Below are 12,141 nucleotides of genomic sequence, written 5' to 3' on the forward strand. Positions count from 1 at the left end.
TGTAAGGCGTGGTGAAACCGTGAAAGAGACCGAATCTTTGTATGAAAACGATTGATTGATTGAAAACTTTATTAACAGTTTGCAGAAGGGTACAGACACAGTAGTACGGCTCAATACAATTGTTAAGGGGATGCAGACCAGAGAAAGACTTTCGTCTTGTTTACATCAGGGTCCCCCATTTTCAATTCATCATAACATATAATAATAATAATAATAATAATAATAATAATAATAATAATAATAATAAATTCGATTTATAATGCACTCTATATCTGGAAACCAAGTCTCAGAGTGCTACAGAGTAAAAACAGACTTTAAAAACATTAGGCAATTAAAGAAACAAGACATAAAACATAAAAAAGGGATAAAACACACGACATGTATAAAAAGGTTAAAACTAAGGGAAGGCTTTCGTGAAGAGGTATGTTTTAAGTTCTCTTTTAAAGGAAGCCGTGGTCTGTGGTGCTCTGAGGTAGTCAGGGAGGGCATTCCATAGGCGAGGAGCAGCCGAGCAGAAGGCCCGGTCGCCCATGGTGCGGAGCTTGGTCCTGGGGGGAAGGAGGCGGTTTGTGTTGGCGGAGCGAAGGTTACAGGTGGAGGGTTCTGGGGTGAGGAGATCTTTGAGGTAGGGGGGAGCGTTTCCGTGGATGCATTGATGGGTCAGAACTCAGAAGGGATATTTTGTATTCAGTCTGGGTGGTGATGGGGAGCCAGTGAAGTGAGTGACATCTGACATACATGAAATACATTACATCCAGACATTTATGACATACCAGATCTACAAATATACAGTACTGTTTAAGAGTACAACGCCTGTCACATAGACCCTGGCGTTGGAAACTCTGATTAAGAGAGTTTCTAAAAAGAGAGTATATACATTTGAGGGAAGAAACTGTACATTGGGTTGGGTAGGTGGGGGGGGGTTGAATAGATGGGGTGGGAAACTGTACATTGTAGGGGGTTGGTAGGTGGGGTGGGAAACTGTACATTGGAGGGGGTTGGGTTTGGACATTTACAGGGGCCAGTTTCTAATTGCAGCCTCCCGTAGGTGCTCTTTGAGAGCGGTTTTGAAGGTGGGTAGTGATTCACTACAGTGTGTCTTTTTATTTTTAGTTACTTTGTTGTACACCATTGCGATGATTATATGTAGTGTCTTATACGTCCTAGTGGGATGGCAACTCTGGTGCACGACACTGAAATAAAATCAATAAATCAAGAATGAGGTAAAGAACATTTCATGTAAACCGCAAACACATTGCATCCTAACGACTTGAGTGATTCCAACTTTGTGTGGAATCTCTCGACAGCCAGGTTCACCTCGAACCACTGCCCTGGCCTTGTACACAGGAAAGAGTAAAGTAATTCCACATGACATGTTATCCAAATAATCCACGTTTATCCCTCAAATTATGCAAATAAACCTAGTATAACTTGCATTAACTTGTTAAAATACAAACATTGTGGAGGGGAAAAAAATAAGATTAATTTTTCACTTTAATTAATGTGACAATTTAATTCAAAGCAGAACAGACAGTTAATATTTTAGCAAACATACAAAATATTTCAATATTCTCTCAACAACAACCCAAGTTGTTCTCTCATCTGGTTGGGTCACACACCAGGCACAAATCTCAGCAGGTAATCCCTGGATTGTTTTAAGAAAATCATCAGCACTTCCAGAGTAAATTGTCCTTGAATGTGAAACCATCATTCCTCCATCCCGTTTACTCCTGTTATGTGTGAGACTTCTGTCGCTTCCAGAACCTCTTGACCTCACTGTGTCCGTGGGGCGTGACCACCATCACCCTGTTAGCAACGTTCTGCCACACCAGACAGCCCAGGCCCTGGAGAAGGCAAAGAGGGCGATGGGTTAATCGAGACAGCCAACTGTCGCTGGTGAACACAGAGTGAATACATTAAAGGAACACGCCAACATTTTGGGAAATTAGCTTACCGTCTTGGATGAATAGATACCAGTTTCCTCTCTGTGCATTCAGTAGAAAGCTATCTGGCTGCATGTTAGCCTAGCTTAGCACAGTGAATGGAAGCGGACATGACCGGGTAGCCTAGGGATTGTCCAACTAACACCTCTCCCGAAGGCTACCCGGTCATGTCCGCTTTCATTGATTGTGCTAGGCTAACATGCAGCCAGATAGCTTTCTACTGAACGCACAGAGAGGACACGGGTATCTATCTTCTTGTCTCTCTCTGGAGAAGACGGTAAGCGTTTCCTTTTGTATGAAGGCCTGAAGACATCCTTGTCACTCAAGTAGGGTGACCAAATCCATTATGATCCAAATGCAGGACAGCATGCAGATTTTGCAGGACAGTAAAGTAATACTGAATACTCATGTAAAAAGGATGTGTTTACATAATGTATAAAGCATTTTACCTAAATATAAGCATTTAGATTAGCTCATTTATTAAAGCATAGTAGGCTAAAGGCGACTGCAAACCGGACCTGGAAGTGCCAGACAGGGGAGATCCAACCAACCATTCTTCTCTGCTCCATTTGCCTGTAGACTTGTATTAAGTATTGTCAACATGGCTGTAAATTGCTTTGCCTATTTAAATTAGAATAGTGTCAAATAGTCCTGAAAAAAACGAATAGCTACATTAGGCTATTTTCAGTGGTTGGACCTTTAGGTTTGGCAGATATGTCTCATGAGATTGAATTAACTATGATCATAGGGTAGGTAAAATAGGTCAAATGGCTGAGCAGCAGAAACACTGTAGAACAGAACAGAAATTGTAGGCGGATATAAGTTATGTATTCATAGTGGTTACTGGGTGCCTACCTCTCCCAAAACATAATTTAGTAAATCTGAGAATGGTTTCAACACCATCGAGAGTGCAGTGCATAATGTGCCATCTAGACCTTTTTATTTTATACATTTTTTTAATCTTTTCCCCCCTCCTTTTTCCTCAGTTTTTCTCCCATCCCAATGTTAGTCGTTATGCCAATTCCCAATCCCCTTCCTGGTCGCTGCGCACCTACCCCCTACAGTCGGTCTGGGAGAGTGGAGGCTATCACATGCTTCCTCCGACACATGTGTAGCCAATCAACCGCTTCTTTTCACCTGGCAGCGCGTGGAAGGATCACACTACCCCCCTTAGATCCTTTCCTCGCTGAGCAGGCGCCCCGACCGAACTGTAGGAGTCGCTGTTTACAACAACCAGAACCCACCCACCGGCTTCCCCACCCTCTAACACTGCCAATTGTGTTAGTACAACGGCCGGCCAAGCCGGAAGCAACGCAGAGAGCTGGGCTCGATACCAGTATCTCCTGCGTTGGCGGCGAGCGCCTTGCCCACTGCGCCACCCAGCCGCCCGCCATCTAGACCTTTTGATGAGTTCATATTTCTTGCTGGACTGCGCTGCTTAGAGTCTTCTGATAAAGCTGGCTGGCTCGAACTGTTATATCATCATGGTTTAGCTTGTATACCCAGTTGGTGTGAATTTTGAAACGAAACTAAATGAAGATGCAAACCCAACCATACTATACCAAGCCTGGCCATGGCTAGCCCCAGCCAGGCTGAACATAGCTAATGGAGACAAGAAACTAGACAAAGCAATAAGATATATTCATATAGTTCAAATTATTTATATACAAGTTTATTGAAAGGTGTTTTGTTGCAGGCCACGGGGCAAAGGGCTAAAATGTGGGACTGTCCTGCACAAATTGGGACATTAGGTCACCCTACACTCAAGTGGTGATGGAGCAACAATGGAAAAAAGATGAAAAGGTTCTGGCCGAAAAGGTCAGGTGGGACGGCGGAGACAGACACGCAGGCTAATTTGCGGGGTACATTTTGCTGCCTTCAAATGGAACTTGTGAGTTTGTGGTCTCGACATGGGAAGTCCAGTACACGATATGCTTGGCGTTCAAGTGGTTAAAGATGTGAAGACACCGTTGCTAGGCAACTGGGGGATGCTTCGATGATTTAGCTAACTAACTGCAGAGGCATAATGACAGAGGAAAAGATTGGGACTGTTTGGAATATCAACATTTTCCTCAGATATATTATTAATTTACTATGAGAAATGTCATCAACAACCCGTGAACTCGGGAGATTTAAAAAAAATTCAATGTATAATTAATACCACGCAAGTGGGTTGTTCATACGGACCGTTCTCGTGAACGAGGTAAACACCACCCCATTTGAAGGCACCGTCTGTCTCGCCGGAAAAAACCATCTGGTCCATTAGTGATGTAATCGACTACGTGAGGGAGGAAAAAACGGACGGAATGTCTAACCTGAGCTCTGTCCCGCAACACTTCGAAGTCAGCCTGGGACAGGAATTGGTTATACAGCACCCCTGAGATGTACAGATTGGATAGGTGGAGAAAACACAGGTGGAGGAGAGAAGAGAGAAGAGAGAGAGAGAGAGGGGATAACAAACGGATGGTTGAGAAGCGGGGTCAAAGTGCAGCGCGACATCAATACTCCGCCACTCTATTACGGTTTAAAGCATATCAAGATGGCAATGGCTACAACACAGAGCCATATTGATGCAGGAAGGAGCGCCATCGACACAGCGGGAGGCCAACCTGTGTAAGTCACAACCTTCATGTGGGACAAATGAAAAGAGAAATCAATCAGCTTTGCAACTCCTCAAGAGAGGAGCGTTTACCCCGAGGTGAGAACCAGGAGACCATTTAGCTTATCAGATCAGTTAGGCTACATTTCCCTCCTCAATAAATTGATTCAGATTTCGGAGACCATTTTTCTTCTATACTTGGAAGAATTATAAAAGCTTGGCCCAAAGCATTTTTTCCCCTTCTAAATCCCTTACAATAATTTGGCTAAATTCATGTTATTAATGAAGAAAACAAAAAAGGTAATTTCTAAGTAAATGGTCAGCATGATTGTCACACAGACACAGACACACACATGCAAATACCGTCTATATATATATATATATATAAGCTCACCCTCTGTGAATTGTAGCCGATCTCTCTCCAACTCCCACAGCCTGATCTGGTCTGTAATGGTTGGGGGCAACACAGGGGTCTGGAGGTGAGAGAGTGGGTGGAGTCAGTCAGCCTGAGGGTCGATGCTAAGCAACTGGACACATGGATATGGAACGCGCTGGGTCTGACACAGGTCACTCAACACTTAGAACTGTTATTACCACAGTGTATGAACAAGAGAGGGTGGAGAAGAAAAGCAAGATACTTAAAACGTACCTGTTTGAGCATGATGGGATGCGCTCTGGTCCTTAGAAAGTGGAGAATCTAAAAAACAAGATTTTTCATGAAGTCAAGTCATTTATTTATAAAGCACGTTTAAAAACTCAAGAGCCAACCAAAGTGCTGTCCAGTCAAAGCATAGAATTCATAATACAAAATTACAGAAAAGGCACAGCAGGACAAGACAATACAGTTAGATAATAGGACAACAGTAGGCCAACACAGTCAGGGATAGAGTAGCACAAAGTACAATATAGCACACAGGGGATAGAAGAACACAAGCACAGATACAGGGGGGAAGGGGCAAGATACAATTGCATGGGAGTGTGTGAGAAATTGCATAGGGTGTGGGAAAATCAGGGTTTATTGAAGGCTAGGGAGTAAAGTGAGTTTTTAGTCGGGACTTAAATGTCTCCAGCGAGGGGGCAGTTCTGATCTCCAGTGGTAGCTGGTTCCACAGCTTGGGGGCCACTGCCCTAAAAGAGCGATCGCCTCTCTTTTTTGAGTCTGGTGTGGGGGGGACCAGCCTAGCCTGGTTGGAGGATCTTAGGGGGCTTTCTCACTAGCCATCCGGGGTCGAATCCGAGCACGATCGCACCAAAATAAGTGTGATGAGAACGCCCTCTCTTTCTCAGATTTTTCTCTGTTTTTCTCGCCATCCCAATTTAATCGTTGTGCCAATTTCCCCCCCTCCCCTACCTGGTTGTTGTGCGCATGTTCTCCTACTGGTCGGTACAAGGGAACCCTGAAGTATCTGCACGCTTAAACCGACATCAGGGCGCAGGGAGCGCTTATTGTTGCATCATCTATTATTAACTCGCTAAAATCTCTCATTTGATCGCAAAATGCTTTATCCGAGAGCAAGAAGGGTTTAAACCCCAGCTATAGCAAACCAACTAGGTGCATACGCCACCTGCTGTACCAGAGTGTTGCTCTCCTCAATTGTGCTTGGGAACGAAACGAGACTGTAGTGTGTACACAGACCAGAGGGGAGGAGGGGCTATCGCTTTCGAGAACGGAGCAAGGACAGAACAGACCTACCGTGCCTAATGAGAAAAAAAACCTTAGTGACCTGGGCGCTGAGTAGGGGGTTATGAGCTCTGTGATGTACAGGGGTGACTAGGTATAGACCGTGGGTCCTTTAGAGACGTCTTCAATTTTCTTTCTTTACATGATATGAAAGTACAGATTCATACCTTCAAAATAAGCCATCACTTGAAAAAATTGGGGGGATACTTTTCAATCTATGTCCTATGAATCATGGTGATATCATGTCCTATGAATCATGGTGATATCACAATACATATTCAGAGATACAGGGCCTTACGAGAGAATGGGGACAATTATCTTACAATGTAAGACAACTACTCTACCCAGAATTCAATGTAATCAATGCCACCCCCTCCTTTCTACAGCAATTCACACCTGGCAGTTTTCCAGTCTGAGGGCCTTTGTTATTCCAATGACCGTCTTGTGAACGTTCTGTAGTGTGGTAGTGAAAAGTTAACCTTCTGTAGTGTGGTAGTGAAAGGTTAACCTTCTGTAGTGTGGTAGTGATGTAGTGTGGTAGTGAAAAGTTAACCTTCTGTAGTGTGGTAGTGAAAGGTTAACCTTATGTAGTGGGAGGGGGGTATGTGGGTATACTTGTGTACACTTGTGGAGAAAAGGAACTAAAAATAATTGATGGCAATGAAAACCTGACTTGTAGAGGCTAGAGGTGCCATAGAGATGCACATGTCATGCATATAGTACATGCACACACACAAGATGTGTGGCGTGGCTTGGTTTCATGTTTTGAGGTACCTTCAATTTTCTGTAAATAATACATAGCAGGGGAGATACTGTATCTAAATTAGTCCTTTCCTGTGTGAGTGTTCCGTCTGGTCATAATCACTGATATTATAGATGGAAATAGATGAAATGTTATTGTCCCTGAGGGCAAGTTGTGTTGTTGTCTTGATATATCTACAAATAACAGACGAATAGCCGGTTGCCTCTGGATCAATGAATGTCTAATATAGAATAATATTATTAGCTATTTTTAACATCCCTAATTCCAACAGTCAAGAGGCTCGTTTCAAATTGATACATGAAAAACCCCACACACTCAACAACATCCACCTCAAACACAACAAGAGATGAACATCCACCTCAGACATCCCAGAATTATTTCATAATACAAAGTTTCTGAATGGACGTTTGGATTAAACCAAGTTGTATACAGTGATGAACGGTCTTTCCCCGCAGAACACAAGTTACATAATGTTACACACATCGTGCTATGCATACTTAGCTTGCTAACGTTAAGGTAGCAGTGTAACTTAATGTTACACAGGTCGCGCTATGCATGCTTTTTTCGAACATTTCGTTCTCTCCGCTGTGATGAAATCAGAGCTCTCTGTCTGTGTGCTTCAGCACCTCTCAAGTACCCAGTGAGCAACTCGCGAGTGTGTGTAAATCGAAGCCGAGCTGTAATGAACAGGCGCTCGCACACACCAGACCCCCTGCAAATGTAGTATTTTTCCAATGCTTCGGAATACATACTGTACAGTAGGGCTGCAACGATTAGTCGACATAATCGACGATGTCGATTATAAAAAATCGTCGACGAGGAATTGTTGCGTCGATTAGTCATAAAAAAGAATATATATATATATATTATAATAAAAAAAATTGCACTACCTATCTTTGTGAAAGTGGCTTCTCAGCTCTGGTCCAGCCAGCTGAAGACTTCTTAGCTTAACATAACAGACAGACAGTAAGTTTGGGGGAACTAATGGGATAACTGGGGATGTTGTTTGGTCCTGACAAGAGTCTCAAAGCAACTCTGAGGTTATGCTCAATGTCCAATCTGTTCCTCTGCTCTGTCTTCAGCTGGACCAGAGCTGAGAAGCCACTTTCACAAAGATAGGTAGTGTAAACTTTTTTTTTTTTTTTTTTAATATAATTGTTTTTCGATTAGTCGACTAATCGGAAAAAATAAATCGACAGATTAGTCGACTACCAAAATAGTCATTAGTTGCAGCCCTACTGTACAGACAATCTAACAATAATTAACTCATTTACAAGTTGTATTAAGTTTTTCAAATAAGGAAACAGAGATAGAACATTTCAAAGCAGTCAAAAATGCAATATTTCTATTTTGACCTACCGGTATTTCTGAAATGAGAGATATTTTCGTTAACTGCCGTCACAAGTCGGCCTAGACGGTGCAGAGTCACCGGGGTGCTGCACCCGATAGTGCCTTAAAGGCCATGAGGAGGATTTAAAATTCTATTCTAAATGGGACTGGGAGCCAGTGTAGGGACGCTAGCACTGGTGTAATATGTTCTCTCTTTTTGGTGCCAGTGAGGAACCTAGCTGCTGTACCATTTGAAGGCGGGACATGGCTGCTTGACTAATGCCGGTGTAGAGGGCATTGCAGTAATCAAGGCGTGATGTAATGAATGCGTTTACTACTCTTTCCAGGTCAACGGGTGAAAGGATTGTTTTTATTTTAGTGATGTTGCAGAGTTGGAAAAAGCAGGATTTTACAACAGCATTTACCTGCCGGCGAATTTGAGCTCTGGGTCGAAGATTACGCCCAGGCTCTTGACGTGAGGTGGGTGGAGAGTTGTCCTAGGCCAGGGGTGCACAACCTTTTTTGAACCAAGATCTACTTCTTAATTTACCACCTAGCCGAGAGCTACCAGCCAAAATTTGACCTACTCTCGGCTAGTATTAGTATTAGTAATACCCATTCAATATGCACATGACAGAACATATTTATATGGCATAATGAACACAAATCTGTCCGTGCAGAGTCCGACCTCATCTTAAATAGCAGACAGCATTGCTTGTTGTAGTTAACAAAGAGAGGCAGAGTTGATTTAGCAAAAAAAGAAAAAAAAAATTATAATCGAATTTTATTAATCGAGATGTACTTGAAATCAGCCCGCGAGCTACCTGTCGATCACGATCGACTGGTTGGGCACCACTGTCCTAGGCTATTGGAGAGTGTTTTGGTGGAGGAGGGGGGGCCAAACTAAATCTCTGTTTTGTTTTCGTTGAGCTGAAGGAAGTTGTGGGCCATCCAGCTTTTTATGTCCCCGAGACAGTCTTTAACCCTTTCACTGCCGCACTACCAATCGGTTAACCCTTTCACTGCGACAATACACAGAAGGTTAACCCTTTCACTGCCACACAACAGCCGGTTAACCCTTTCACTGCCACACGACAGAAGGTTAACCCTTTACTATCACACAACCGACGGCAAGTCTAGGTTAGCTGTGTCAGAGGGGTTGAGGGGAAGGTAGATTTGGGAGTCATCGGCATAAAAATGGTATGAAATATTGTGTTTCTGGATGATTTCGGCCAGGGGGAGCATGTAGATAGAGAAGAGTATGGGGGACAGAATGGAACCATGGGGGACCCCATACGATAGACTAGCTGTGAGGGAGGAGTGTCCACCCAAACTGACCGAAAAGGAGCGGTCGCTCAAGTAGGATGAGAACCAGTTTAGGGCAGATCCCCCAATACCGAGCCTGTGTTCGAGACGATCCACCAGGGTGGAATGGTCGACCGTGTCAAACGCGGCGGAGAGGTCCAGGAAGAGGAGCATGGCACAGCTACCTGAGTCGATGGTGAGAAGCAGGTCATTGTATATTTTGACTAGCGCTGTCTCAGTGCTGTGGCCTGCCCTGAAACCTGAAATTTGTCTAGGAGGCTGTTGTGGTGTAGGAAGGGGAGGAGTCAGGGTTAGAAATTAACATTTTTTTTCAAGGGCTTTTTTTGCCCCCCTTAATTGATTTTCGGGAGCTTTTTTTTGTATTTCGGGGGCACAACATTTTTATAATGAAAATTAACATAAAGATTATAAAACATTGTTGACACTTTTTTTTACAGTCTTCGTCCCTATGTTTGATAACGTAATGTTAATGTCTCCATATATAGGGCTCTACGCTAACCTTTTTCCCAAGGAGAACATGTGCTCCTAAATAAAATGTTAATAAATAAAATCTAAATACAAATTTAGGAGCACACAAAGAAATTTAAGAGCACAGTGACAATTGTTCAAGTAACACACACAATGTGTGACATGGCTTGGTTTCATGTTTTGAGGTACCTTCAATTATCTGTAAATAATACATACATACTCTATCTAAATAGATTAAATATGATTGTCCCTGAGGGCAAGTTGTGTTGTCGTCTTGATATATCTACAAATGGCAGACGAATAGCCGGTTGCCTCTGGATCAATGAATGTCTAATATTGAATAATATTATTAGCTATTTTTAACATCCCTAATTCCAACAGTCAAGAGGCTTGTTTCAAATTGATACATGAAAAACCCCACACACGCAACAACATCCACCTCAAACACAACAAAAGAACAGAGTCTGTATGGACTGTCAGCTGAACTCGCACCAATGCATAGGGAAATAGTCAGACATCCCAGAATTATTTCATAATACAAGTTTTGAATGGACGTTTGGATTAAAATCATCCCGAAGACAGCACTGGAACGTTTGTGAGTATAGGCTCTGGCCAAATCTATCAATGAAATACGTTGCACGCTCAGCGCTGTGGAATGAAGGAAATGCGCATCGGGATCGGATTTGGATGTTATTCTTTGAAGTTGTGTTACAAATGGAATGTCTTTCCCCGCCGAACACAAGTTACTTAACGTTACACAGGTTGCGCTATGCAGATGCTTAGCTTGCTAACGTTAAGATAGCAGTGTAACTTAATGTTACACTATGCATGCTTGATGAAAGCAGAGCTCTCTGTCCGTCTGCGTTCGCACCTCTCAAGTACCCTGTAACACGCAGCGGTCCCCGCCTCCCTCCCTCCTTGCAACAAATTCCACCCAAAAACTGAATTTCAGTCCAGTTTCTGAACTATTAACAGCAGAGCTGTTTTGTAATCTTCACTCGTCTCGCACACTGCAAGTAAATGATTTTTCCGGTTCGCACACACACATATTATTAGGGGCAAATACGAGGGAAATGCTCGCACTGTAGAGCATATATATAATGAGTAAACTGTCTGGGGCTTTTCTTGCCCCCCCTTAACTGATTTTCGAGGGCATTTGGTCAACTTTCGAGGGCATTTTTGCCCCAAGCCCCCGTTAATTTCGAACCCTGGGAGGAGTTGTACCAGGACAGCCTTTTCTAAAATCTTAGATAGGAAGGGTAGTTTGGATATGGGCCTGTAATTATTGAAGAGAGCAGGGTCCAGGTTAGTTTTTTTCAAGAGGGGCTAAACCATGGTGTGCTTAAGGGAGGAGGGAACAGAGCCAGAGTCCAGAGAGCTGTTTATAATGGACAGAATACTGGGGCCTACTATGTCCATGGACTCTTTTAGAAGATGGGTAGGGAGGGCATCAAGTGGGGATGTGACAGTCCTCATGCCGGCCACCAGCTCTCTGAGTGGTTAGAGAGATGGGTTGGAAGTTGCTCAGAAGAGCCTGGCAGGAGTTTAAGGGGTCGAGAATGGAGGAGCAGGAGGAATTGAACATTGAGATAAGGATCTCAGTGCTGTGCTCGGCAGGAGGCCTCAATACTGCAGGTGTTAGGGGCAGCTATGTAGGCAGCACAGAACCTACTGGCAGTGGAGGGGTTAATGTGGCAAGAGGAACGTGCTGAGACAATAGCTTTGGAAATGGGGACGAAACGAGCATCAAAAGAGATCACTGAGTGGTCTGAAAGGACTGGGTCACCTATTTCCATGTTGTCGATGGAAAAACCTGTTAAAACCAAATCTAAAATGTGACAGAGTTTGTGTGTTGGGGAATTAACATGTAGGCTAAAATTAAGACTCAGTTAAGTGCAGGAATTCCATTCCATAGGGTTTATTTGGGCAACATACGTGAACATTAAAATCACAGAGCAGTAAGACTTTATCATAGCTGGGCATTGTCTGGGATAGGAGAGCATGCGTGAATAACCACTCTATTGAAAAAAAA

The 12,141-nt window shown here is 43.3% G+C and overlaps 1 protein-coding gene across 1 annotated transcript in view; it reads right to left on the bottom strand.

Moving 5' to 3' along the window:
• Positions 1 to 1,165: 1,165 nt before the first annotated feature.
• The window catches only part of gtf2h4 (general transcription factor IIH, polypeptide 4), a 39,125-nt gene continuing 28,149 nt past the window's right edge, over positions 1,166 to 12,141 (bottom strand). The window contains exons 11-14 of the mRNA XM_084312610.1: positions 5,192 to 5,239; positions 4,937 to 5,015; positions 4,259 to 4,320; positions 1,166 to 1,844 (exon numbers count right to left, since the gene is read on the bottom strand). Coding sequence (XP_084168736.1) covers positions 1,734 to 1,844; positions 4,259 to 4,320; positions 4,937 to 5,015; positions 5,192 to 5,239 — 300 coding nt within the window. The 3' untranslated portion in view covers positions 1,166 to 1,733. The remainder of the gene's footprint in view (positions 1,845 to 4,258; positions 4,321 to 4,936; positions 5,016 to 5,191; positions 5,240 to 12,141) is intronic.

This window comes from Notolepis coatsorum (genome assembly GCF_963971535.1).
Source record: "Notolepis coatsorum genome assembly, chromosome: 4".
NCBI classification, from domain to species: Eukaryota; Metazoa; Chordata; class Actinopteri; order Aulopiformes; family Paralepididae; genus Notolepis; species Notolepis coatsorum.